The 27,824-nt window shown below is 37.9% G+C and overlaps 1 protein-coding gene across 2 annotated transcripts in view; it reads right to left on the bottom strand.

Annotated features, from left to right (window-relative positions):
* The window catches only part of MAB21L4 (mab-21 like 4), a 29,870-nt gene extending 3,522 nt beyond the window's left edge, over window positions 1–26,348 (bottom strand). Inside the window, exons 1-6 of one of the 2 annotated variants that reach the window (XM_070753241.1) lie at window positions 26,342–26,348; window positions 24,991–25,120; window positions 21,423–21,987; window positions 8,516–8,729; window positions 4,437–4,590; window positions 1,707–2,060 (exon numbers count right to left, since the gene is read on the bottom strand). In XM_070753241.1, the coding sequence (XP_070609342.1) occupies window positions 1,707–2,060; window positions 4,437–4,590; window positions 8,516–8,729; window positions 21,423–21,927 (1,227 nt within the window). In that variant the 5' untranslated portion in view covers window positions 21,928–21,987; window positions 24,991–25,120; window positions 26,342–26,348. Of the gene's footprint in view, window positions 1–1,706; window positions 2,061–4,436; window positions 4,591–8,515; window positions 8,730–21,422; window positions 21,988–24,990; window positions 25,244–26,341 lie in introns of those variants that run through there. The other variant, XM_070753239.1, reaches the window with a different exon arrangement.
* Window positions 26,349–27,824: the final 1,476 nt, after the last annotated feature.

Below are 27,824 nucleotides of genomic sequence, written 5' to 3'. Positions count from 1 at the left end.
AAAATGTCGCTACAGAGCACTGCACACCAAGACAACTAGACACAAGAACAGTTTTTTTCTGAACGCCATCACTGTACTAAACAAATAATTCCCTCAAAACTGTCAGACTTTCTACTAAATCTGCACTTCTATTCTACTAGTTTTTCTCATCATTCCTATCACCCATTTCCTCCCATGTTGACTGTATGACTGTAACTTGTTGCTTATATCCTAAGATTTTTATTAATATTGCTTCTTCATTGCTTATTTGACCCCTATGACAATCATTAAGTGTTGTACCACATGATTCTTGACAAATGTATATTTTATTTTATGTACGCTGAGAGCATATGCACCAAGACAAATTCCTTGTGTGTCCAATCACACTTGGCCAATAAAAAAGTCTATTCTATTCTATTATTTGATTTTTATGCCACCCTTCTCCTTAGACTCATGGCAGCTTACAACATGTTAGCAGAGCCAACATATTGCCCCACAATCCGGGTCCTCAGTAATAACCCAAGGAAAGGAAAGTAGTTTTTTTTTTAATTAAGTTGTCATATTTATGCCAAAGAATAGGGGGGGGGGAGGAATTTGGGGCTGGGTAGAAGCCCAATGAAAAACAGAACAATAGGTCCAGAACAAAGGAATTAAACCAAATTAAAACACCACTGGGAAATATTTAGCAAAATAAAATAAAAACCACAATAAAATAGATAATGTTGCATTTTAAAATGAAATAATAACAAATATAATCACAACACTTCAGGTTGTGATTACAGTATATCTAATCTCCATTTAACTTCAGTAGCAAGAATACCTTGGCACTGCCACAGTGCAAAATAACCAGGACCATCATGTGACAGGTATTCTCTGTTAGTCTACACTGCAGCGACAAGAAGCGACTTTACTGTCAAGGTTAAATTGAGGCGGTGAGATTATGCTTTGCTCCTGTGACTGGTGGAAGGCAGGCAGCCTTGAGCTGGTAGCTGACTTCCTGATCTCCCAGAAACAAAGGAATGCTTCCCCCCAAAATAGGTTGAATTAATTTTTTTCCATCCTTCAAAAAAGGCTGTTTACCATCTCCCTCCGAAACAGGCTAATTCCTCCCTCCCAAACAGACTGAATCTGTAAACTACCCATAGTCATTTAGATAGTGAGATAGGGGGTGTCTAAATTGATAAATAAATAAACATAATGTCTCTTCGGAAATTATTTCCAGCTCTCAGCGCTCCTCACTTGCAAACACAAGTGTATTATTGCTTTTGATTAAAGTTTTATTACAGGAGATTTAAACTCAGCAGAGATCCTTATTAGAGAATATAATCGAGGAGAGTGCTGAAATAATACTGAGTAGTTAAGCTGTAGAATGCCCCATTAAAAAGAAAGATGTCCATATATTTATAGGATGCAAAGTAAGGACTTAGCTCAGTCATCAGTGAATGCTAACAAACATGTATTGTATTTGTTATAAAAATTACATACTGTATATGTAGATGGAAAACCTTCCCTTTTATTTAAACTTCACTTATCTCTAAACATCTTGAATAAATGTAAGCAGAAAATTCATATATGTATATGTAATTGAATTGTTACATGTAAAAGTACATTAATAAATATTTGAATGATTATACTAGGTAATCCATGGGAAAGTTGCAAGATCTTGCAGACAGGCCTGGAAAAAGATCAAATTATACATTTTAAACCTCGTATTTATTACCAATTACCTTGCTAAGCAGCATATCAAAAAAGGCAGTATCCCAGAAGTCTCTGTTTTCAGCTGGGAGATAGAGTAAAGCTTTGAGACCATTATCCTTCTGATGGGATTTCTTGCCTTCTCTTTGGGCAAAATAAAACTTTAGGAAATACTTAGGACTTATGGCAAAGGTTTCCACTTTGGAATACAAAGCAGTTAGGTCCAGACTATCATTGAACAGATTTTGCTCTGGATATAAAAAATGGGGAAGATCTTTGGTCACCAAGCAGCAGAGTAAGATCACCAGCAGACGATATACTGATCCTTCCAGACTCAACCAGTCTTCAGTGGAAGGAAAAAAATGAGTAGCCCACAGCAATATCATCTAAGAGGAAGTAAGAACAATTATTAAAGGCAGTGCAAAAAAGCCTTTCAAATATATGTAAAACCTAACATATTATTATTGTTTATTATACATTGGTCTGTGTTCTGGTAAATAATTAATACATATTTTAAAAGTTGGGGGAAATCAATTTTTCCCAACTTCGGGGACACCAAAAGTAGCTTCCTTATACAGATAGTCCTTGATTTACAACCACAATTGAGCCAAACATTTCTCTTGTTAACTGAAACATTTGTTAAGCAAGTTTTGCTCCATTTTATGACTTTCTTGCCTCAGTTGTTAAGTGAATGACTGCAGTTGATAAGTTAGCAACCCAGTTATTAAGTGAATCTGTCTTTCCCATTGACTTTGCTTGTTAGAAGATTGCAAAAGGTGATCAAATGGCCACTGGACACTGGAAACCTCATAAATAGGACTCAGTTGACAAGCATCTGAATTTTGATCACGTGACCATGGGGATGCTGCAAAGTTTGTTTATGAAAAACAGTCAAACTCACTTTTTTCAGTGCCATTGTAACTTTGAACAGTCACTAAACAAACTGTTGTAAGTTGAGGACTACCTGTAGACTTGCAACCTTTGGCTCTTATTTAAACATTTAAAATACAGCTTACTGTAAGAAACTAAGTAGATCTTTTTAGCTTAATTCATTTTTATAATAATAGATGGATCACTGTGTTTTTGAGCCTTTCTTATGTACTTGGTGAATACATGGAAAATTCCACAAGAGGGCATTTTGACTTAGGGTTAGATCTCCATTAATTCAGAGAGCAAAATGGACATTGCCAACAGATTCATAGTGCATCAGTATGTTTAGGAAGACACTGACTTTTTGAGCCTACCTTAGCTATATTTCCTGGTTAAAATACATGAGAAAATCACATTGTGGGGCAGTTAGGGTTAGGTCTCCATGAATTCAGACCACAAAATAGACATTGCCAATGGATTTATAGCATGTTGTATGCATAGAATGGTGCTGACTTTTCAAACGTCGTTATCTACATTTCCTGATAAAATATGTGGGAAAATACCACTGGGGGGACAAATTCACTTAGGATTAGCATTAGGTCTCCATGAATTCAGAGTAAAGAGGCCACTGCTAACAGATTTGCAGTGCATCAATACGCTTAGGAGGGTGCTGATATTTTGAGCTAACCTTATCTATGTTTCGTGGTAAAATATACATGTTAACGTTACATTGGGGTGCAAATCTCTTAGAGTTAGAGTTAGGCATCCACAAATTCAGAGAGCAAAATTATTATTGCCATCAGATTCATAGCATGTTGATACACGTATGAGGGCGCTGACTTTTTGAGCCTGCTTAATCTACATTTCTCAGTAAAACACATGTGCCACACAGCAAAGATTTTGTTTGAGCTACTAGACGTTGTTTTGAATAGTAGAGTTTTCCTGGGTTAATGGTGTAGGGAACAGTGCATTTGTGTATGTTGCTTCTTTGGAGTTTCCTAAGCTTTTAAAGTTGCAATTAAAAAGAAAATGCAGGTACTGGAAATTTTAAAAAGCCATTCACAAACTTAAGGCAAGATAAGCTTCATAAACTATTGTCCAATTAATAACAGAATTCATAAACAAAGCGGAACAATAACAAACCATAAATCTCAGTTCATTCTAAAATTGGCCTCATTTCTCGAAAGAACATATAGCTAGCTAAAATCAAAAGGTGTAATAATTACGCTACATTGCTTGTGCGCTCTTTGGCACACACCCAGATTTTTGTAAAAACATGTTCTACTACTCTATCTTTTCTGCAGTGGTAAGGAATGGACCACGTCCAAAACATGAAATTCTAACTGCCCAAGCAGCATTTGATATTCTGCTAAGTTTGTAAAAACTGTAGCCCTAACATTGAGTGAAAGAAAAATGTTCAAACATTTCAGAGTTGCTCCAACTTACAGATTTGCAATCATGTTTAATTTACATGATTTAATTTACACATTGTTCAGCAATTTGTGTAAGCCATCTTTGTTCAATTACTATATGAAGCACCAGGAGGTAATTGGGACTCACTAACCCTGATCTCCAATACTCTAGGGTGTTCCATAGTAGACCCCTTTGCTGATCAGACATTATAGAAGATACCTACAAAGAGAAGCTTTCCTATTTTTTACCTATATTTAACTACTTTCTCTACTACCTCCCCATAAAGATGCTGTCTAAAGGCTTCCCTTGATTTAGAAAATTAAAGTCCAATCTATCAGGAGCCTTCAGGATTAGGAGGATGGGGAGGCATTTGATCATTCACAGTTATTATCTTTTCTGTGCTAAACTATTAATAGCTATACATCTGAATCTTAATTTTGTTGAAATGTTCTACTATTGGGGGGGAAAATCCCACCAACCTTCAGATGTTGAAATGTGAGCCCCTTTTCCTCCCCTTTCTCTTTCCAATACTCATGGTTGATTTGGTCCAGAAGGCAGAGACTGTCCAGTCGATATCCCTTTAGGGTCCTTAAAATTTGAACAAGTTTCGAGATGGGACGATTGGTGGAGTACCTAAGAAGAAAAATATGCAACTAGAAGTTGACATTTTATAAAGCAGAAGACTTTATTCCGCTTCACTGTAGGATTCATTTATCCACAATTCATATTAACATCCATGCTGAAAATTACTGGACATTAGTATTATGCATATTAGTATTTCAAACTTATTTCTTGGGGATATGGCTCTCCACTTCCTAACACTTCAACTGGCAAAGGTAGTAAAATACTAAGAATTACATTATTATTGAATATCCAGAGAGCTAAGGACTTTCTAGTTCTGTTTTAAGGAACCTAGGGGTTGTAGAAACCATTGACAGCTTTTGTGATTCTAAAGAATGATGCATTGTTTCTAAACTGAAATAAACAAAGATCAGTTCACAAAAACCAGTTCTTTGCACAGTTCCTATATTCTAAACTGTACAGATTTCTCTGCAAACAACATTAAGACATTAATGTACATATCAAAATATAATGAAATTATGTATTTCCTCCTAGGGAAGAAAGTGTATATGTATATGTGCATATGTATCTAGAATCTGAGATGTTTCTGTTTCATAATGCACTGACTTATGCTCTCTGATTTGGTGATAATTATTTGCACTAACAGGTGAAAAGAATTCCACATATATACTATGGAACACACAGGCATGTTAAGGGTGGGAAGTCAGGTTCAGTAACATTTCCCTGTCACATACCAGTGCTATCATTTTATATGCTATTTTTGTTGCAAGTACGTAGCTATTTCAGTCACTCCCTCATTTGCAGGTATGTTACAAGTGAAATCAGCCCATAGGTAAGAGTAGCATATCTCTATAGCCTTCCTCATTTTGTTATCATGCTCTTGATAATTGTGTGCAAGCAAAACCTCCCCACCTATTGTGCACTACATATCAGTTCTGGCCAGATCAAATAGGTTTTCTGCTTTGCTTCTGAGGATTCCTTATTTATATACCAAAGAGGGATAATTATTTTGTAAAATAAAATATATTGATTGTTATATGTCATCGAAAAGCTGAGAGAAAGAAATAATTCATACCAATATTAAACATAGCTGCCTTACACTAATGACTTTGATGGATCTGCCTTTAAGTATTTGCAAAAAGCTACCATTGGTCATAAATAATTCCACTATAAAAGTAAGAAGATATTGGATAAACATTTGTTTGAAATGTTATAGAGTTTCCTGCTTAAGCAAGCATTGGACTAGAAGATTTCCAAGGTCCTATCCAACTCTTCTATTCTCTATTCTCTATTCTATTTCTATTCATATACCAAAGTCAATTGCTGTATAGAAAATAAGTTCCTTTAGAAGAGATATTGCAGTTTGTTACTGATGCATCAGTATGTTATCTTCCTACCCAGAGGGACTATTTCCCAGCTTCACCTGGTATGTCAGTTGGTGGCTTTCTCAGATTGGGATGCTGTTGCAACAGCAACTCAGTTTTCCATTACTTCATATTTAGATTACTATAATACACTTTACAAGGTGGCTCCTTTGTAGATAACTTGGAAGCTGTAGTCGATTCATATCAACTACAGTCCAACTGCTGATGGCAAAGTATCAGAGTCATATTCCTGAGGTCATTGCACTGGTTATCAATACACACTGGGATCAGCATGTTAGTACTGATATTTAAATCCATATATGGCTTTGAACTTATGAATTTGCAGAATTGCATTTTGGCCAAAATGAGTTTGTCCTCTGTGTTCATATTATGGGGAAACTGAGATACACTTTCCCCCTAGGCCTTTAAAATTTTATGCATGGTATGTCTGTATGTATGATTTATTTATTTATTTATTTATTTTATTATTTATTATTTAGATTTGTATGCCACCCCTCTCCGCAGACTCGTTGATTGGTTTTTACATAATGGGTTTTAACTGTTTTTAGTATTGGATTATACTGTTTTGTTACTGTTGTTAGCTGCCCCAAGTCTGCGGAGAGGGGCGGCATACAAATCCAATAAATAATAATAATAATAATAATAATAATAATAATAATGCATTGCTTTAGTTCCCACTCCTTGTGAAGCTTTTAGAATAAACAATGGATCTGCACCGCATTTGAAATCCAATAGGTAGAGGTAACACTGTACTTATTTTTAAATGAATAGGTGTGGAATGCCATGAAGCAAGGAAGACCCACCAAGTGGAAAAACTGTAAGATTTAAGTTTCTATTTGGAAGCTGATCAAATTACCCGAGAATTCAGAGCTCAGACAGCAGTAAGTATGAGTCCCATAGAACCATCAGAACCTGATGAGAATTCTGCACCTCTGCACAAGTGTTTACAATCTCTGCATGCCTTTGTGAAAAACACAGCAATTACTGACAGCACCAGATTATATGTAATCTATTCCGGATGCCAACTTCTCTATAGAGATTTTATGAGCAGATAATTTATAGTAGTATATATGCCTAAACAAGTTGCTTAAGAAAACTGCAGCAATGTTTTGTTTGACAGCTTTAAACTATAAATATCAAAGTTTTGGATAATCAAACAACTCTTTGTTTGTTCCTTATACCAACTGTGAAAAGTGCAGAGGTGAGAATGTTTGGTGGCCAGCTATCATACTTAATATTCTTGGAGGGTATGAAAACTGCAGTGGTAGAAGGAGCACCTCAGAGACATACAAATGAGACAGGTGTTAACATTTCCTCTGAATTTTGAAGGTTTTTAAATAATTGGTTTTAAACCTATATGTGTTATAGCAGCGTTTCCCAACCTTGGCAACTTGAAGATATTTGGACTTCAACTCCCAGAATTCCCCAGCCAGAATTCTGGGAGTTGAAGTCCAAATATCTTCAAGTTGCCAAGGTTGGGAAACACTGTGTTATAGGATGTTTATTGTGTTTTCCATCTCAAAAGGATAGATTTCCCTTACTTTGATTTTTGACAATTTTATTAAGGACTCCAAGGGTCTAGAAAGCACAGGTATGAAGAGATCTGTAACCTTGAAATCTCGTTACTCTAGGACAATATCATAGAATTTTGAACAAAATATTATGTTCCAAACTCTATTCTAACGTAATTTACTCTACATCTAAGCAACTCTGATATTCTGTATGTAACTAATATTTTATCTCTTCATTAGGGGATACTTAACAATCCTTTATAATGCATATCCCAAAGGAACAAACATTTCCCTGTGGATAAAGAAGGCTTAATATTTTATAAAGCTAATTTTCCAATGTTAATTTTTGAATATGTAAGTCCATCCTGCTGGGAATGCTATCTGCCAGGGAAGGCTACCTAGCCTGTAGATTTTTCTCAGAAACCTTCTGAGTCACAAGAAGAAGACAGGATATATCTATGCATGGTATATCTGTATGTATGATTGGTTTCTTAAATTGGGTTTTTTTTTGTTTTTTGTTTACATTACTTTTAGTATTAGATTTGTTCATATTGTCTCTTTGCCGTTGTTAGCCGCCCTGAGTCTATGGAGAGGGGCGGCATAGAAATCTAATTAATTAATTAATAAATAAATACTGCATTCATACTTGCATTTAAAATGAAGCACTTCATGAACTCAATGTAAAAATATGATAATATATTGGTAGATGTGGAATCCAGAAGCCCTACATATGATTTATCCTTTTCCTTCCTTTACACTAAACCATAGAAATCTTCTTTGAAGTCCATTTGGGATGAGCTATGTGAGAAAATATTATTTTACTGAAAGAGTAGTAGATGCTTGGAACAAACTTCCAGCAGACGTGGCTGGTAAATCCACAGTAACTGAATTTAAACATGCCTGGGATAAACATATATCCATCCTAGGATAAAGTACAGGAAATAGTATAAGGGCAGAGTAGATGGACCATGAGTTCTTTTTCTGCTGTCAATCTTCTATGTTTCTATGTTTCTATGAGCTATTAAGTTATAAGACGGGCCTTTTCCCATAAGGCAGCTTTCACAACAGCATCAGTTTTACCTCCAGTGATGATAACTGGCAGGAATGAAAACAGCTTCTTGAGTGATTTTGCTCAGACTGCCTTTTGGGAAACCTCTTTCTTGCCAGTTGTTCAGAGTATCCTGTTTTCTCCTTATTACCGGGATAATGTTGAAGCAGATCGTTTTCCAGTCACTGGACACCAACAAAGGCAGCTGCATCCCATCCTCATTTAACCTCTCAGCACTAAGTTCACCTGATTTAAGGGGGGAAAAACATAGTGCAAGTCAAAAGACTGTAGCAAACTAATTGTCAACTTCAGCCTCTTTAGCTCCCAGGTCTTAGCATCTTTGGCAAATAATGCTTGTGTCCAAAAACAGAAGCGGGAAGCCATGCAAACCCCCAATATCAACAAAAAATGGCATGATATGCAGCTTACATTACAAAGGGAGTAATACTGGAGGGTTCCATTTATGAACAGAATAGAATAAAATTCTTTATTGGCCAAATGCGATTGGACACGTAAGGAATTTGTCCCTGGTGCATATGCTCTCAGTGTACATAAAAGAAAAGATGCATTTGTCAAGAATCATGACGTACAACACTTAATAATTGTCATAGGGTATAAGCAATCAGGAAACAATATTAATATAAATCATAAGGAATAGATACAAGCAACAGGTTACAGTCATACAGTCATAGGAGGCGATGAGTGATAGAAACGATGCGAAGACTAATAATAAGCTGACTGTAGATCTGAAGGTCAGCGGTTCAAATCTCATCACCGGCTCAAGGTTGACTCAGCCTTCCATCCTTCTGAGGTGGGTAAAATGAGGACCCGGATTGTGGGGGCAATAGCCTAGCTCTGTTTTAAAAGTGCTGTTGCTAACATGTTGTAAGCCGCCCTGAGTCTAAGGAGAAGGGCGGCATAAAAATTGAATAAATAAATAAATAAATAAATAGTAGTAGTGCATAGTAGTAGTAATAATTTAATTAATTAATTTAATTTAATTAAGTAGTACAGTAATACAGTCATAAGTAGTAGGAGATGAGTGATAGAAATGATGAGAAGACTAATAATAATAGTAGTGCAGACTTAGTAAATAATTTGACAGTGTTGAGGAAATTATTTGTTTAGCAGAGTAAGGGCGTTGGGGGAAAGTGTCCTTGTGTCTAGTTGTTCTGGTGTGCAGTGATCTATACAGTCATTTTGAGAGTAGGAGTTGAAGCAATTTATGTCCAGGATGCGAGCGGTCAGTAAATATTTTTACAGTCCTTTTTTTTGACTCATGTAGTATAGGGTCTCAATCAAAATCAATATGAATTTGTTTTTTATGTTTCCAATACAAGGGTTCCTAACTCCCTGGTTCATGGACCGGAACCAGGCTGCAGCATGCCAGAAACTGAGCCACACAAACAAGCGAAGCCCCATCTGTGGGAGGCAGGCAGCATGTGAAACAATCCTCCTCCAGTCTGTGGACAAACTTCTCTCCATGGAATCAGTCCTTGGAGTCCAAAAGGTTGGGGGCAGCTGACTTAATAGTAACCCCCTGCCAATAAAGTCATTCTCCATATTATCTAACTAAATGAAGTACAAATAGTTCTCGACTTAACAACAGTTTGTGACTATTCAAAGTTACAACACTGAAAAAAGGGACTTATGACCAATTTTCACACTTATGATTGCAGCAACCCCATGGACTCATGGTCAAAATTCAGACACTTGGCAACTGATTCATATTCATGACGGTTGTTGTGTCCTGAGGTCATGTGACTTACTCACAAGCAAAGACAATGGGGAAGCCAGATTAACTTAACTGTGTTACTAATTTAATTGCAGTGATTCACTTAACAACTGAGGCAAGAAAGGTTATAAAATGAGGCAAAAGTCACTTAACAAATGTCTCACCTAACAATAGAAATTTTGGGATCAACTGTGGTCATCATAAGTCAAGGGCTATCTGTACTTATATGTCAAGTATTATTGGGACTTTCCCATTCCTTAAAAAGAATTTGTACTGATTTGTCTGAATCAGACACTGTATCTTAAAACTGATTGTACACTTTAGGAATGTTGAATCCTAGCCTGCCTTCCCTCAATTTTTCTATGCAACTTGGTAAAATAATATACCCCACCAGCCCCTGGGAGGATTGCAATGTGGAATTTCCAATTAAAAGATGTCAAGTCGGGTCATCTTCCAGGATATATTCCAAAATGTCCAAAGATATTTCACCAGAAGAGCCCTTTACTCCTCCACTCGAAACAGAATATCCTACGAAAATAGACTAACAATCCTGGGCCTAGAAAGCCTAGAACTATGGTGCCTAAAACACAATTTGAGTATTGCCCACAAGATCATATGCTGCAATGTCCTATCGGTCAATGACTCTTCAGCTTCAACCACAACAACACAAGAGCACGCAACAGATTCAAACTTAATACAAACCGCTCCAAACTTGACTGTAAAAAATATGATTTCAACAATCGAGTTATGGAAGCGTGGAACTCATTACGGGACTCAATTGTGTCAACCCCTAACCCCCAACATTTCTCCCTTAGACTCTCCACGATTGACCTCTCCAGGTTCCTAAGAGGCCAGTAAGGTGCGTACGTAAGTGCATTAGTGTGCCTTCCGTCCCCTGTCCAATTGTCTTTCCTTTCTCTCACTTCTCATATATATTCTCTTCCTTTCATATATCCTCTTCTCTAAGTTCACTTTTACTCTTATATATATTACTACATGTCTATTTTTTCCCTATGTATTTGTGTATTGGACAAATGAATAGATAGATAGATAGATAGATAGATAGATAGATAGATAGATAGATAGATAGATAGATAGATAGATAAAGATAAGAAAAAAAGTAGACCAAATAAATTTGACAGAAGTAGGAGGAAGGATAGGTCTGAGGGCCAGGGCTTTTTTTTTTTTAATTTATTAGATTTGTATGCCGTCCCTCTCCGTAGACTCGGGGCGGCTCACAGCAATAATAAAAACAATCTACAGTAACAAATCTAATATTTAAAAATATCTTTAAAAATCCCTTATTTAAAAGCAAAACATACATACAAACATACCATACATAAACTACATAAGCCTGGGGGAGATGTCTCAATTCCCCCATGCCTGGCAGCAGAGGTGGGTTTTAAGGAGTTTATGAAAGGCAAGGAGGGTGGGGGCAATCTTAATCTCCGGGGGGCTACATGTCCCCTGAAAATAATTCCCAATGGGGGGACATATTAGGAATAATTTGTGGGCCAGTGTGGACAGGTATTAATGAGATATTGATACCTTGTGGAAATAACTGAATCAGTGCTAAAAAAAAGTTTAGTTATTTAACAAAAGTCCATTTTGCGCCTATGTTTGTAGATAAATCAAGTGTCTATGCTATCTTTCCCATCTTCCACCCAATTACATTTTATTAGAGACTTAAATAATTTCTAAAGCAGAAATAGGTTTAGTGGTGGCAACAGAACAAAGAGACAATAAAGGAAACGACCTTCATAACAAGGAAGAAAGGTGCCTATATGTCACAACCCAGATATTCTCACAGCTAAACAAAGAAAATTAAAATAGGGAGAATAAATTTTTGTGGTATAAAAATTGAACATTATTGTGACAATAGTAAGGTCAATACATAAAAGCTGTTTTAAGGAGAACATTGTAAGAACCCACCCTTGCAAATAATACCATGGTTGTTAATTCTGTAATAACAGTTAAATGAAATTATGCCAATGGTTTCTCTCATTTTGCCCCCAAACCAGGCCAGAAGTAGTTTTTTCAAACAGTACTGAAATAGCTTATGATGGTTTTCTGTGTATTAGAATTCAAGAAATGGACACAGGGATTTACAACTTTGGGTCTCTGGATCTAATTCTTTCATTTCTGACCAAATTTGGATTTTTTTTTAAAAAAAATTACCTTTCAGTTGTTTTTGCTCCACCCAAGCATCCTCCTAATACAGAAACGCAATTGTCATCACCACAGATGATGCTTCTAAAGCACAGATCTGTGCTATCTGATAGTGATACGAATTACAGTCCATTCTTCTAGAGCAGGACTGTCAAACTTGTGGCCCGCAGGCCAGATGCATCACATGTTGACCATGTCCATATCCGGTTTAGGAAAGGGGGGGAGTTACAATTATTATTATTATTATTTATTAGATTTGTATGCCGCCCCTCTCTGTAGACTCGGGGCGGCTCACAGCATACAATAAGACAATTCATAACAAATCTAATGAATTTAAAAAACATTTAAAAACCACATTATTAAACCAGACGTACACACAGACACACCATACATAAATATGTGATAAGCAATACGTGATGTAAGGCCGCCGTGATGCCACAGGTTTGACACCCCTGATTCAGAGGGTACCAAGTTGTAGAAAATTAGCAGAAAAAATAAATAAATAGTGTTTTGAGATCAATATAAGTATTCGTTGTAGAGTTAGCAGTCAGCATAGTAGAGTTAGCATAGTAGAGTTAGTTGGTGTTGATAGCCCATATGTGTTCTTCAAGTTCTTATTTGAATAACTGCTAGTTCTGGAGAAACAACAAAGACGAAGAGCTCGGGACTTGTTCAGACCCTGACCTGTTATGCATACTTGCATAATGCAAACATATTAGTTTTTTCCTCCACATCATCTATTTTTCAGTATTTAATGTTTATTCCATTTGTCTTCCAAGAGCAGCATACCATTAGAAGGGTGGGGCCGAAAACAAACTTGTATTGCCTTTTTCTGCCCTATATACAATCCTCATAATCTTATAATTGCCTTTTCTGTATAAACCTATTTTTGCCATTGCTTGAATTGTATAATCAAAATTAAATTGAATTGTACAATCAAAATTAAATGTGATATTGATATATCACATTTAATTTTGATTGTACAATTCAAGCAACTGTGTTTTAGTAATATTTTAGAATTTATATTTAACAATATGAAGTTATTTTAAAATTGGTTACACTTATGTCCGAATAGTATCTGCTGGTAATATTCACCGTATGATAAACTGAAAACTAAGCTGTCAAAGAGACAGCAGGGGTGGGGATGGGGGTTATGTACAGTCTGGTTTTCTTATGTCTATGGTTTTCTCTTTCACTTCTCTTTCTGCTTGCTTTGATGGTGAATGTAAAGATATAATTATTGAGAAAAGGTCCAAATGTATATATTTGAAATAAAAACTATTTAAAAAAAAAAACAATATAAACTTTCCTCTTCATCTTTGGGTGAGATCATCCAAGGGCATGGGGTGAGGTATCATCAATACGCCAATGATACCCAGCTATACATCTCCATTCCATGTCCAGTCAACGAAGCAGTGGAAGTGATGTGCCGGTGCCTGGAGGCTGTTGGGGCCTGGATGGGTGTCAACAAACTCAAACTCAACCCAGACAAGACGGAGTGGCTGTGGGTCTTGCCTCCCAAGAAAGACAATTCCATCTGTCCATCCATTACCCTGGGGGGAGAACTATTGACCCCCTCAGAGAGGGTCTGCAACTTGGGCGTCCTCCTCGATCCACAGCTGACATTGGAACATCATCTTTCGGCTGTGGCGAGGAGGGCGTTTGCCCAGGTTCGCCTGGTGCACCAGTTGCGGCCCTATTTGGACAGGGAGTCATTGCTCACAGTCACTCATGCCCTCATCACCTCGAGGTTCGATTACTGCAACACTGTCTACATGGGACTACCTTTGAAAAGTGTTCGGAAACTTCAGATCGTGCAGAATGCGGCCATGAGAGCCATTGTGAGGCTTCCTAGATTCGCCCACATTTCTGCAACACTCCGCGGCCTGCTGATCGGTTTCCAGTCACAATTCAAAGTGTTGGTAATGACCTTTAAAGCCCTACATGGCATTGGGCCAGAATACATCCGGAACCGCCTTCTACCGCACGAATCCCAGCGGCCAATAAGGTCCCACAGAGTTGGCCTTCTCCGGGTCCCGTCGACCAAACAATGTCGTTTGGTGGGCCCCAGGGGAAGAGCCTTCTCTGTGGCGGCCCAGGCCCTCTGGAATCAACTCCCCCCCAGAGATTAGAACAGCCCCCACCCTCCTTGTCTTTCGCAAATTACTCAAGACCCACCTTTGTCGCCAGGCATGGGGGAGTTAGGATATTCCTTCCCCTAGGCCATTACAAGTTATGTATAGTATGTTTGTGTGTATGTTTGGTTTTTACAATAAGGGTTTTTAGTTGTTTTATTAAATTGGATTGTTACATGTTGTTTTTTATCATTGTTGTTAGCCGCCCCGAGTCTGCGGAGAGGGGCGGCATACAAATCCAATAAATAATAATAATAATAATCTTTAAAAGTTTAATTTATCCAAACCATTTTAGTGTTAACAATTTCTAGTTTATATTGCATGACTGCCACTGTATCCAGAGGATATCTATATTTATAATGTTTTATTCACTTTTTATAGCGTAGTAAAACTTGAGGAAAAAATATGTGCCTGGACTACCTTATTTACTTACCTATTATATGCTGATAACTCTGAACAGCATGTAACTTCCCAACATTCATACATTATTATGGGAATATTCAGCCCAGCAACTCTCCACAGCAAAGGCGCCTCGGTCTTAATCTTTTTCCACCATTACCAACTGGAACCTCCCCTTTACGAAAGAACAGAGCCACCACCAAATGGTAATAATCACTCCCAACCCTCAGAGACTATCCCAATACATACCTTGATAGAAACAAATTATTCTGATAGAGAACAAAGCATCATAGAAACATAGAAGATTGATGGCCTAATGATGTACACATAAAATGATATACAGTACTCTGTATTCTGTTTTGTTGTCTTTTTAGTAATATACTTCTCCCGTTTCAGAAATAAATTAAAATCCTGCCCTGGAAGATATGTATAGTATAGTACATAGGTATGTAAATACTCTTCAAATAGCAAATACCTTTTCAATTCTTCTAGAGCTTTATAAAAGATTTTAATTGCTTGGTGTAACTGTTACTTTTTATGTTTGGTTCTTGCTGTGCTATGATTATTACTCTCCTTTCATGTTTTTACTGTAAATTGCTCTGATTCAGTTTTAAATTATTTCCTGTAACTCTTCCTGGCTTGATACATGTACCTGAGAAAACAATGCTGTAGGGTGTAACAGCATCAAGCAGCATCAAACAGATTGAAAATCAGCAGTCACATGAGGAGGAAAATGCATTCCTTTAAATGTTCCCCCAAACTGTTTGTTCCTTTCGTTATATGTACAAGAACTTTACAGGCACCACCAATTAAATAATGTTAACCAGTTAAAGTTAAATAATGTCGTTATGGTTACACAAACATACACATACACACAAACACATAGAGATAATAAGTTAATAGGAGGTAAATAAATTATTACAACTGTATCTCTTTGCTGATCTTGCCAATGTCAAGAGAACTGACAGATTGCTAGATCTGAATGGTAAGAATCTAGATCAAAAGATGGCAACAAAGGAATTAAGAACATGTTAATTTTTTTTCATGCTATTTCAAATTTTGGCAGCCCAAATCTGGTAGCTCTATTTGTATGATATCTATCTTCCAAAAATGAAAACTGAATTTTTCTTTAAGGACTAAAGAATGTTTTAAAAGAATGCTTTAAAAGGTTGCTTTAGAACTGTGATGGTGAACCCATACAGAGGTGGGCTGCTAAGTTGGAAGGGTGATGTGTTCTCGCCTCCATGGCGCTAAGTGCTAGTCTGTAGCACTGGACTCCGCTAGCACTCAGAGCAACGGGGGAGAGCACACATCACCATTCCACCTTAGCAGCCCACCTCTTAACCCATGGCATGAATGCCAGAGGTGGCACACAGAGCACTATTGCCAGCTGCTCTTCTCATACGCCAGAGCGCTGGAAACCTGAAGACCATCTGCATTTATTTATTTATTTTGTCAAACAATTATAGGGTGGTAATTTGTACAAATAAAACATTAGATAAGTAACGATAAAAAATAACAAAAGAAGACAATAGGACAGGGACGGTAGGCACAGTGGTGCGCTTATGCATGCCCCTTGCAGACCTCTTAGAAAGGGGGAGAGGTCAATTGTAGATAATCTAAGGTTAAAGATTTTGGGATTAAGAGTAGAAATCACAGAATCCGGTAGTGCATTCCAGGCGTCGATCACTCTGTTGCTGAAGTCGTATTTTTTGCAGTCAAGTTTGGAGAAGTTGACATTTAGCTTATATCGATTTTGTGCTTGTGTGTTGTTGCGGTTGGGTTTCCAATTTGCACATATGAGCACTCGGTGCCAAAAAGGTTTGCCATCACTGCTTTAGAATTTTGGAAGAAATGTTATACACGTCATTAGAGTGAACATGTCATCTCTGCCAATCGTGGAAGCACCCACATTTTTTCAGGCTTACATAGAAATTTGGAAACAGGCCCAGCTACTTTAAGAATAGCAAAGTAGTGATGTTTGCACAAGTCCCAAAGAGCTTCTTTTGAGTCATTTCTGGAGAAGGCAAAGCCCTACCTGTTAAACATTAATTACAGGTGCTTCATACCTCACCTTGGCATGGCATCTTTCTGTTATTCATTAAAGGAATGCGACTTGAAAAAAGTACCACTGCCTGACTTTAATGGGTGGATTCCTTAAAATGGTGGTAGCTTTCTTTTTTTTTCAAGCTCCCACTGAAGCCTGAAAAGGTACAGATGCTCTTAATCTAATGAACTTGGACGGAGCTGTACTACTTATTTCTTATGGTGCATTAGTTAAGGAGAATTCACTGGACTGGGAACGAGCATATACTGTATGTTGCTTTGCCCTAGTTGGCTTACTTTAAAATTTATAAGTAAAATTCGCAGATGTTTTTATAGCACTCATTTACACTTCTGTTGTTATCCAGTCTCAAATAAAATTGTTCTGCTCAAAAGCACGTGGTTAGTTATTGTGATGCTATACTTTGCTTGGGATAGGTTTTTTCTTGCTCAAGGGGCTTGGTTTCTGCTTGTTTTTAAAATGACATGGCTGCTTTTACAATTTAGAGAGATCTATCTACTCAGTTCATTCTACAGTATTTCCAGAGAGCCCTTTTTGAATTATTTGAATAAATCAGATTAATTTCCAACCCCCAAATAACACAATTATCCTGCTACCAAGCAAGCAGATATTTATTATAAGCTGTATCAAGTTATAGTTTAAGCAATTATTCTGAATATTTGGAAAATATTTGTTATTTTGTGCTAAATGAGCAACCATTATCAATTTTCAGATTATATTAATAATCTTGTGTGCCCATTAATTTATCTTTTTTAACTTAGCATTTTTAAAGGTCAGTTGTTCTATTACCTCATCTGCATTACACTAAGCAGAATATAATACTGTGCCCCCCCCCAAAAAAGACATCCCACAAAAATATTTAAATGCATACGCAGCTGGTCCCCACCATTTCCTCTATTTAGGATTAGGGACACAGAACTGGAAATCAGGTACGATAGCAAGAGGAGCCCCGTCTTGGTCCACACAGCCCCAAATAATAGGACCTCCCCAAAAATAAGGCCAAGCGCTTATTTCAGGGTTCAAATATATATATATTTTTCTTCTTATTTTTCGTGAAACATGGTAGAAGTTCAGAATGATATGTTTGAAATACTGTATATATATTTTCCAAAACAGAGATATTCAACACTGTCAAACTTTTTACTAAGTCTGCACTTCTCTTTCTACTAGTTTTTTTCCCATCACCCATTCCTATCACTCATTTCCTCCCACTTAGGACTGTATGACTGTAACTTGTTGCTTGTATCCTAAGATTTTTATTAATATTGTTTCTTCATTGCCTATGACAATCATTGTGTTGTACCACATGATTCTTGACAAATCTATATTTTCTTTTATGTACACTGAGAGCATATGCACCAAGACAAATTCCTTGTGTGTCCAATCACACTTGGCCAATAAAGAATTCTGTTCTATTCTATATATTAAAATATACTTTGAGTAGTATCTAATTTAATAGATATTTTTTAATTTAAAAATGAAGTTTACCTACCCTAATCATAATATTGTTATGATAATTTATAACAATTTTTTCTGCAGTTTTTCATATTGGCCCGTCCTGCCCTGGAATGCCATTTACGCTGGTCGCAGTATTTTTCTATTTAAATTATAGTTACATATTTTCATTAAAATTATAATTATTCTTTCTAACATTTCAGTACACAGTCATCTATTTTCAGATCCAGAGAGTTTAGCATAGTATTTGGGCTTATTGAACTACTAATAGTATTTTAAACATTTTATAATCGCTTGTTATCAAAATTGCATCCCTCCTTACTTAGAGGAGTGTCCTCTTCTATTAATGCTCCCAGAATAGATTTTTCAGTGGTTACAGTTTGTTGATAAGCTGTCACATATATAATGCCAGTCTCAAGTTCTAGTATCTGCCATAACATATTCAACATTCCTGGAAAGAACTGTTGTCATAATTTGATGCATTGTCTAATATACTTACTAAAGAAATTTATTATTACATAGTAGATCTACAATTGCAATATCAAACCAGAATCTTAAATGTGTTTTAATCTAAGCAATATGTTGCATTGAAGATTTACATTTAACTAAATATCCAACAAACATCACACCCAGCCTTATTAGCAGGAAGAAAGAATCACCAAGGATAAAGCCTAAGGGAATATTAAAGACATACAAGATAAAAAAGAAAAGCGAATCTCCAAATTAATTGCATCTCAGACAAAAGCATTTAGTTCCAAAATTCAAGATGTCCCATATTATAGAAGATCACTTGAAGTTCCTTTTTTTTGCATTGCAATACTCAAAATAATAGTCATACTTTATTATTGATGCCATAGTTGATAGCCTGTGTTTTCTTCAAATTAGTGGAACAAATAGCAATTTACCTATGCATTAACTCAAGCTAGTCACCCATTTACTGCCGCTAACACTTCTCATGATTGTTTGATAGGATTTTAATATTGTATTATTTTCATCATGTAAATTTAATAAATACATTTTTCAATTAGACTAACAAATAATTTTGATTTTGCAGACTCTTGAGAAGATTTTGGGGAAAATGTAGAGATCCTAGGACCACACTTTAAGAAACATTCCAGTAATGCATGTTACATGGAGTTGCCTTTGAAAAGGACCCAATAGTGGCCAAGTTATTGAGCTAAGAGTTACTTTGGCAATATAACACCTGTTCCATTGCATTGGTTACCAATAAATTTCCAAGTTGAGATCAAAGTTCTGGTTTTGACCTAATAAGTCCTTTATTACTTTATTCCAATGTACCTTGGTAATATATTTCCTCCAAAGTGATACTGCTTGATCCATGTAGTTTTCCGGGACAAGGATGCTTAAGGCTCTATCCCTCAGAAAGATCAGACAGAGAATGTCCTAAGTCAGTGAGGGTGAACCTTTTTTACTGCAGGTGCCAAAAGCATGTGTGTGCGCATCATTGTGCATGTGCGAGTGCCCACATCCATTATTCAATGCCTGTGGAGGGCAAAAATGCCCTCCTCTGCCCCCTGGAGGCCCTCTGGAGGCAGGAAACGATCCATTTCCCAACTTTTGGTGGGGTCGGTAGGCCTATTTTTCACCCTCCCCAGGTTTCAGAGGCTTCCCTGGAACCTGGGGAGGACAAAACCGCCCTCCATCATCCTCTGTGTGAGCTGAAAACCAGCTGGCTAGCGCACACATGCATGTTGGAGCTGAGTTAGGGCAAAAGCTGGCGTGCTGGCAGATATGGCTCCATGTGCCAACTGTGGCACACGTGACTGATATAGGTTTACCATCACTGTCCTAGGTAGCCAATTCTACTCAGTAATTGCCCCAACATAATGGAATAACTATCCATGAGAAATTCTCCTGATCAGTTTGCTATTGATTTTTCATAAAGTTGCCAAGGTGGCTTTTATTGAGCATGTGTGTGTGTGTGTGTGGTGTATATAGACAATCTACTATTTGTGGCAATTGGGCACCAGGTGGTTGCTATAATTTTGAATACTGTGCTGATTCACGCTGGGATTTTCTTTGAATTAATCTATGATGTTCATAAACTACCCAGAATCTAGATTGTGTAGACATGAACACAAATAAATCAATAAACATAAATAATCTTCAAATTTACTTAAAGTCTAGGTCCCTATGATGGAGAGTCGACATTTAGTGAGTACTCATAGCAAGCATTTAGCAACTGGAAAAACGAAATCAACCATATTGTGGATTCATTGGTTTGTGTATAATGTAATAAAGTGAGTTGTCAGAGATAATTAGAATGGCAGACACAGTTCTTTCACTAATGCTTGCACATTTCCTGGATCCTTTAATTAGGAGCACTGTTAAAAGTCTCTAATAATGAGAAAATGAATACTGGTACTTCTTTTTTAAAAACAGAGAATATCATAAAGGCTTTTTTCTTTCTTTCTTTCTTTCTTTCTTTCTTTCTTTCATCCTACCTCTTTTTCTGTAGCAATAGCAAGCTAATTCTTTTTAATGTTTAGCTTCAGTTTTCTTAAATTGGCCACTCTGAACTCATCTGCATTAGAGTGAAATTACAAGTTACATAGATGCCTGTGGTTAATATTGTATTATTATTTTGTTTTCATCAGCAATATAATCATCTTGTCTCAATTATGATATATATTAAAACAAGATAGCGTGCTGTTGAAATCCTAATCTTTTGTGAGGGCGCACTTTAACTGAATAATACCATTTTATATTGTTCTTCCTGGTTCTCCGGTATGTTTTATCATACACACTTTGAGTTACAGAATAGTTCAACATATACATTATAATTTTTTTGGCATATACCTTCACGAGAATAACCTGCTGGTTTGATTAATAATTTACACCTAGCTTCTTGTATTCTTCTAATCCTCTCACTCTTTTCCAATGCTAATCCTGAATAAAGTTTTTTTAAAAAATATTTTAAATCATTTGCTATCGTTCTTTCTTTAGCTCTGAGACAGTACCTGGCTTAATAAGATTGTGGTGCTTGCAGTGAACAATGGCGGCAACTATCAATTCTTTCAGGAGATGAAGAACTTTGCCTGGCACAATATGTCCCCTGGAATTGACGTCGTCCACAGAACTGAACACATCTTCTTTGGTCCAGTTTTCTAGGTTGGTTTCTTGCTTGGGTACCCCTAAATAGAAAGATCCTGGCACCTGGCAATCCCCATTAGTAATGTTCTCAGAATTACTGTGTTCATCTGTACATGGTTGCATCAGGAGAACCTCAGAATTGATGCATAAAGGAACCTCCATGGTAACTTCATTTTCTGCAGCGGAGAGGGAAAATTCTAAGGCTTCCGAGTTTCTTGAATAATCCACTATCACTCTAGGATCCATTGTCTTGACTCTTTCCAGTACAATAAACAAAACGTTTTCTGCCTTTTGAAAATGCTGCACTCTCTGATCTTCACGGGACTGAATCACCTGAAGATAGCTGTGCCAGTTAGGAACCGTTGCTGCCATGATGGAAGGTTGGCAGAGATGAAATTCCTCCTGCAAATCCTCTTGTTGCCCAAGGTAGCTCTGGAAGCAGACGAAAACATTGGTATAGCCCTGAAAAACTATGATATGCATAGAGGTAGGAGGAGGGAAAGGTGTGGCTAGGAGGACTAGAGCAGGGAGGAGCAGCATAGGCAGTAAAATTCCACCCATGCATTAAAAATACCCTCCTATTTCCCTGTTTCATAGTTGATAAAGTGCCAAGTTATTTTAAAACAGTCAAACTGGTATGTTCAGGTGATACAGCTGAGGCATCCAGTTGTCTCAGTATTATTTTCTGGTACATCAGACTTGTCCTACCCAGCTAGCCTGAAAAACTGGGTTTACTGGAATAAATCCATACAGATCAAAGTGAGGCTAATCCAGATGTGTTGACCCACTCAGTTCAGTTCCCACTCAGTCACAAAGCTCACCACAAGGGTAGTCACCATTTCAACAGACTTTGTGGTGAAGGAAAATCATATACATCAACTTAAACCTCTGGGTAACAAGGGCTAATGAAATATACTGCTCAAAATAATAAAGGGAACACTTAAACCACATAATATAACTCCAAGTAAATCTAACTTCTGTGAAATCAAACTGTGCACTTAGGAAGCAACACTGATTGACAATCAATTTCATTTTGTTGTCAGCACATTCAACTTTGTACAGAACAAAGTATTCAATGAGAATATTTTATTCATTTAGACCGAGGATGTGTTATTTGAGTTTTCTCTTTATTCTTTTGAGCAGTGTATAAACAGGCTATCAAAGTAATACTGTCAATGGTAATTCTATGATGATTGTGCAACATTTTGGGTGGACACTCACACCTTGTGACCATCCACAGTGGCCTCACATTTGGACTGTTGCAATATGCTCTGCATATGACTGTCCTTGTAGTTTCAGTTGATCCAGAAGGCAATAAAGCAGGTAGTTATAGACACAGCTGGTTACATACATATGATGCAACGCTCAGCAAGCTGCACTGGTTCCTGGAAGGCTTCTGGATGCAAATTATCACCTCAAAGTCCTACATGACATGGGGCTGGATTACTTGTGGGACCCCTTCTCCCAAGATCATCTGTCCAGCTCACACACTTCTATATGGATTGCAGATGCTATGCTATCTCTGTTAAACGTTGCCAACGTATTGCACCTTTTTGACTCTGTGCTTTTTAACTATCTCCCTCCCCCTGCCCTGATATGCAGTAGTCACCCCAAATCTGCCCACTATTTTATAAGCCATCAAAGCCTAGTTTCTCCCCACCTCAAGCATTGCAGTCTAGTTGAGTAGACTCCCCTTTTGGTTGTTTTAAGTATTGTCTTCAATTGTCATCTTATATTTTATATGTTGGATTGATTTTTTTTTAAAAAAAAATGTTGAATAACTATGGGTTGTTTTACTGTTTGTTTGTTGTTACATGTAGCCCAGTCTCATTGTTTGAGTTGAGCACCCAATAAAACCATTGAATAAATAAATAAATAAAATTAATAATTGAACAAATCAACTCAGAAGTCTCAGTGGAGCTACAAATAACCAGGCCTAAATTATCCCGCGTTACATGTATTGTGCACAGACCAAATTCTCTGGTGATGATCCTGATGTTGAGAAAGATGAGAAAGAAGAAGAGGATTATCAGCAGCTAGGTGGGTGGACTCAGTACAGTAACAAAGAGTGCACTTCTGAAGATCCGAAAGACCAAGATAGGGGCAGGCCATCCTAGAAAAAACTTATGTGCTTGCTTGAAGTCAACACCTTAATAGCACATAATCAATCAATAGGTACTTATAACATAGATTAATGTAAAAGACACTCAAAGATACAAAATAAAATTAAATCTAGAAAATCTCTTTTAAAAGAGCTATTAAAAAAATCACAAGAGAAACAAAAGTGTTTTAATTCTGAGAAAACAAGTCTAAGATTGCATTACATATCACATTGTCTTCAATAACTTTACAAACTGGTGATTTGGGACTTTGTACTTAAAATGTTTATCTTTTTATGTTTTCTTTACATTTAATTCAGGAATTTTTTTGGAAGAATACAGTCTCATAACATTGCTGATTCTTTTTTAAAAATTACTCAAGAGACACACTTTGATGTGTTTACTGTATTTTTTTTAAAGGAAATGCTGCTATATCAAGAAGGAAATATTGTCTATAATTGATTCCTTAAAGCAACCATTTCCAATCTGGTATCTTTCAATTAATTGGACTTCAGCTCCCAATAGCTATTGCTTATATGCTAATAGGACTTATGGAAATTATGACTCAATAGGAAACATATAGTCCCACACATGTTGGTTTTTAAAAAGGGTTTAAACCAGTGATGGGCAACCTTTTGAGCTTGGTGTGTCAAAATTCGCCAAAAAACTGAGCATAACTCGGGTGGTGTGTCACCTTGAGAAAAAAACATAATTTTGTGATATTTATAGTTTAAATAACAAATATGCATAATTATCTTTCTCTCTCTTTCCTGTCATTCTCTGCCTCAATCATTTTCTCATTTCTCTTTTTTTCTCCCCTTTATTCTATCATTTCTCTCCCTCTCTCTTCCTATTTTCTATCTCACACTCTTTCTCTCTCTCTCCCTTCCTTTCTTTCCTTCTCTCTTCCTTCCACTTTTTTCTCTTTCTCTCTCTCTCTCCCTTCCTTTTTTTCTCTTCCTTCCACTTTTCTCTCTCTCTCTTTTCCTTCCTTCCCCTCTTCCCCTCCCTCTCTTTCTCCCTCTCTCCCTTTATATTTATCTCTTCCTTCCTTCCTCTCTTCCTCCCTTTCTCTCTCCCTCTCGTTCACTTTTCTCTCTTCCTCCCTTTCTCTCTCCCTCTCGTTCACTTTTCTCTCTTTGGCGAACCCCCAAACTGTTCAGATTCAAGAAAAAGCTTATCAAGGGCGTGGGGGGTTGTAAAAATCTAGTTATGAGCCACCAAAGGAGGAAGCAAATGGTGCGACGTCCACGCAGGGTTTTTTTTCAGACTCTCTTTTTTGCGAGCCCGGCATGATTTTTTAAAATTACAAATTAATAACCCGGAAAGGGTTTACCTTAGCACCGTCTCCTGTAACACCGTTCTGGAAGGCGAGCAGGGAGCAGAGGGGCGAGGGCAGTGTTCCCTCTAATTTTTTTTCGGGGTGGGCGGAAAAGTACAGTGTCTGAGTGACAGTCCCTTTGGGACTGGGCGGCATATAAGAATAAATAAATAAATAAATAAATAAATAAATAAATAAAGTGTGGGCGTGCGCTATCACACATGAGCGAGTTCTTGCATCTATAATTCTATCCTTTCTATGTCTCCCTCCCTCTTTCCTCCCTCCCTCTTTCCTTTCTATCTTTCTCTCCCCCTGCCTTTCTCCAAGCCCTTCCTTTTCCCTCTCCCTATCCTACTTCCCCCTCTCCCTCCTGTCTATCTCATCCTCCCTCTTCCCTTTCTCCCATTCTCTCCCTCTTCCTTTCTATCTTTCTCTCCCTGCCTTTCTCCCTCTTTCCCTTCATCTCTCCCTCTCTCTTTATCTCAATTCCCTCTTTCTCCCTGGGCTGCTGTGCCTGCCCTGCAGCCCCACCACGGACGGACTGCCTTAGCATCGGCGCCCCCCCCCCCCACACGCTGCAGCTGCCGGACCATCAGCGGCACACACACACACACACACACTGCGTTTCTCCCTCTTTTCCTTCATCTCTCCACGCACATGCTGGCAGCACACACACACGCGCGCACACACCCCACACACGCTGCGTTTCTCCCTCTTTCTCTTCATCTCTCCACGCACACGCTAAGCTCCCGGACCATCAGCGGCATGCACACACGCGCACACACACACACGCTGCCTTTCTCAATCTTTCCCTCTTTCTTTCTTGCTCTCTCTCTCCCTCTCTCTTCCTTCCTATCTTCTCTCTCTCTTTCTCTCTCTCTCTCCCTTTCTTCTCTCTTCCTTCCACTTTTTTCTCTTTTCCTTCCTTCCCCTATTCCCCTCTCTCTCCCTCTTTATATTTATGTCTCCCTTCCTTCCTCTCTTCCTCCCTTTCTCTCTCCCTCTCATTCACTTTTCTCTCCCTTCCTTCCCTCCCTCCTTCTGTCCTCTCCTCTTTCCCTCCCTCTCTTTCCCTTCTTTCTCTCCACATCTCCGGCGTGCAGCTGGCTTTGCTGACTGGCACAAGTCTCAAGCCAGCTGCCCCGGAAAACCAGGAAGGTCCTCCTGCCCCCCCCCCCCCCCGCCGAAAAAAACCCGGAGGTCTACTGCCACCAGCCTGAGCCTCCCGTTGCTCCACTCGGCTTCGCTGTGGACCTCTGTTGTGTTTTCGGAGGGAGGGAGCGGCGGCAAAGCCCTGTGCTGGCCAGGAAAGCTGGCTTTCCGAGAAAGCAGCACGCTTTTCAAATACAGTACACTGCTTTCTTACAACTCTTTCCTGAGCAGGGGGAAGGGAGGAGGCCTGCAACCCCTCCCCTCGCTCCCAGCGGCCCCTGCGAGCCAACCACCGTTCGATGCTTGGCACCACGCCAATCAGCTGGGAGGCGGTGTTCTCGCCCCTCCCAGCCATCGCAAATATCGGCGGGGCGAAAATCGCCCGGCCTCTTAATTAAGGGGAGAGGAAAAATAATAATAATTGTGGTTGCAATTGCACTCCCTAAAGCTCCCTGTTTCTCCGGCGGCCGCGTGTCACCGAAAATGGCTAGGCGTGTCAGTGGTGACACGCGTGTCATAGGTTCGCCATCACTGGTTTAAACGAATGCATTGCTGGAGGTACACTGATTTAATATTTATGTTGAAAGCATTTCACAAATACCGCTAATAAATTCTTTACAAATTGTCTACAGATTTAATTATCCCTATCATAAATATAGAAATAAATGTAATGATTAATCAAGCATATTTCCTAGAATATCCTGCATAACCATGAGGCACTAATAAGAAATGAGATTAATGTTGCACCCCCAAAAATGACTTTTTAAGAAAAGATTCAATCGCTAGTTTTCCGTCAAAATATACTACTCAAAAAAATAAAGGGAACACTCAAATAACACATCCTAGATCTGAATGAATGAAATATTCTCATTGTTCTGTACAAAGTTGAATGTGCACAACAGCAAGTGAAGTTGATTGTCAATCAGTGTTGCGTCCTAAATGGACAGTTTGCTTTCACAAAAGTTTGATCAGCTTAGAGTTATATTGTGTTCTTTAAAAGTTCCCTTTATTTTATTTTTTTGAGCAGTGTATATTGTCGTGTAGAATATGCTGCAACGTCCTACCTGTCAATGACTACTTCAGCTTCAACCTCAACAACACAAGAGCACGCAACAGATTCAAACTTAATATTAACCGCTACAAACTTGACTGTAAAAAATATGACTTTAACAATTGAGTTGTCAAAGCGTGGAACTCATTACCAGACTCAATAGTGTCAACCCCTAACCCCCAACATTTCTCCCTTAGACTATCCACAATTGACCTCTCCAGGTTCCTAAGAGGTCAGTAAGGGGCGTACATAAGTGCACCAGTGTGCCTTTCGTCCCTTGTCCAATTGTCTTTCCTTTATCTCATATATCATATATATTTTCTTCCTTTCATATATCTTCTCCTCTATTTTATATTTTTCTTTATATATATTACCTCATGTCTATTCTCTTCTATATGTATTGTGTATTGGACAAAAAAAAATAGAATAGTAAAAGGTGGTATTGAATGTTTTGTGGACGTGATTCTTGGTTCAGATTGTCTTCTAGAGAGCGTCCAATTGTCCTGTGAACAGAGTATCTCCCATTTTCTCTGCAGCCTAACCTAGGAAAACAACAGTTCGGTTTGTAGCGTCTCTTGTCGCCGTGGCAACCCCGGGGTGCATTCTATTTCTATGACAACACGAGGGACTCGGCGTTCTCATTGCC

This window comes from Erythrolamprus reginae, chromosome 5 (assembly GCF_031021105.1).
Source record: "Erythrolamprus reginae isolate rEryReg1 chromosome 5, rEryReg1.hap1, whole genome shotgun sequence".
Classification (NCBI taxonomy): Eukaryota; Metazoa; Chordata; class Lepidosauria; order Squamata; family Dipsadidae; genus Erythrolamprus; species Erythrolamprus reginae.
This window is presented reverse-complemented; position numbering and strand designations above follow the sequence as displayed.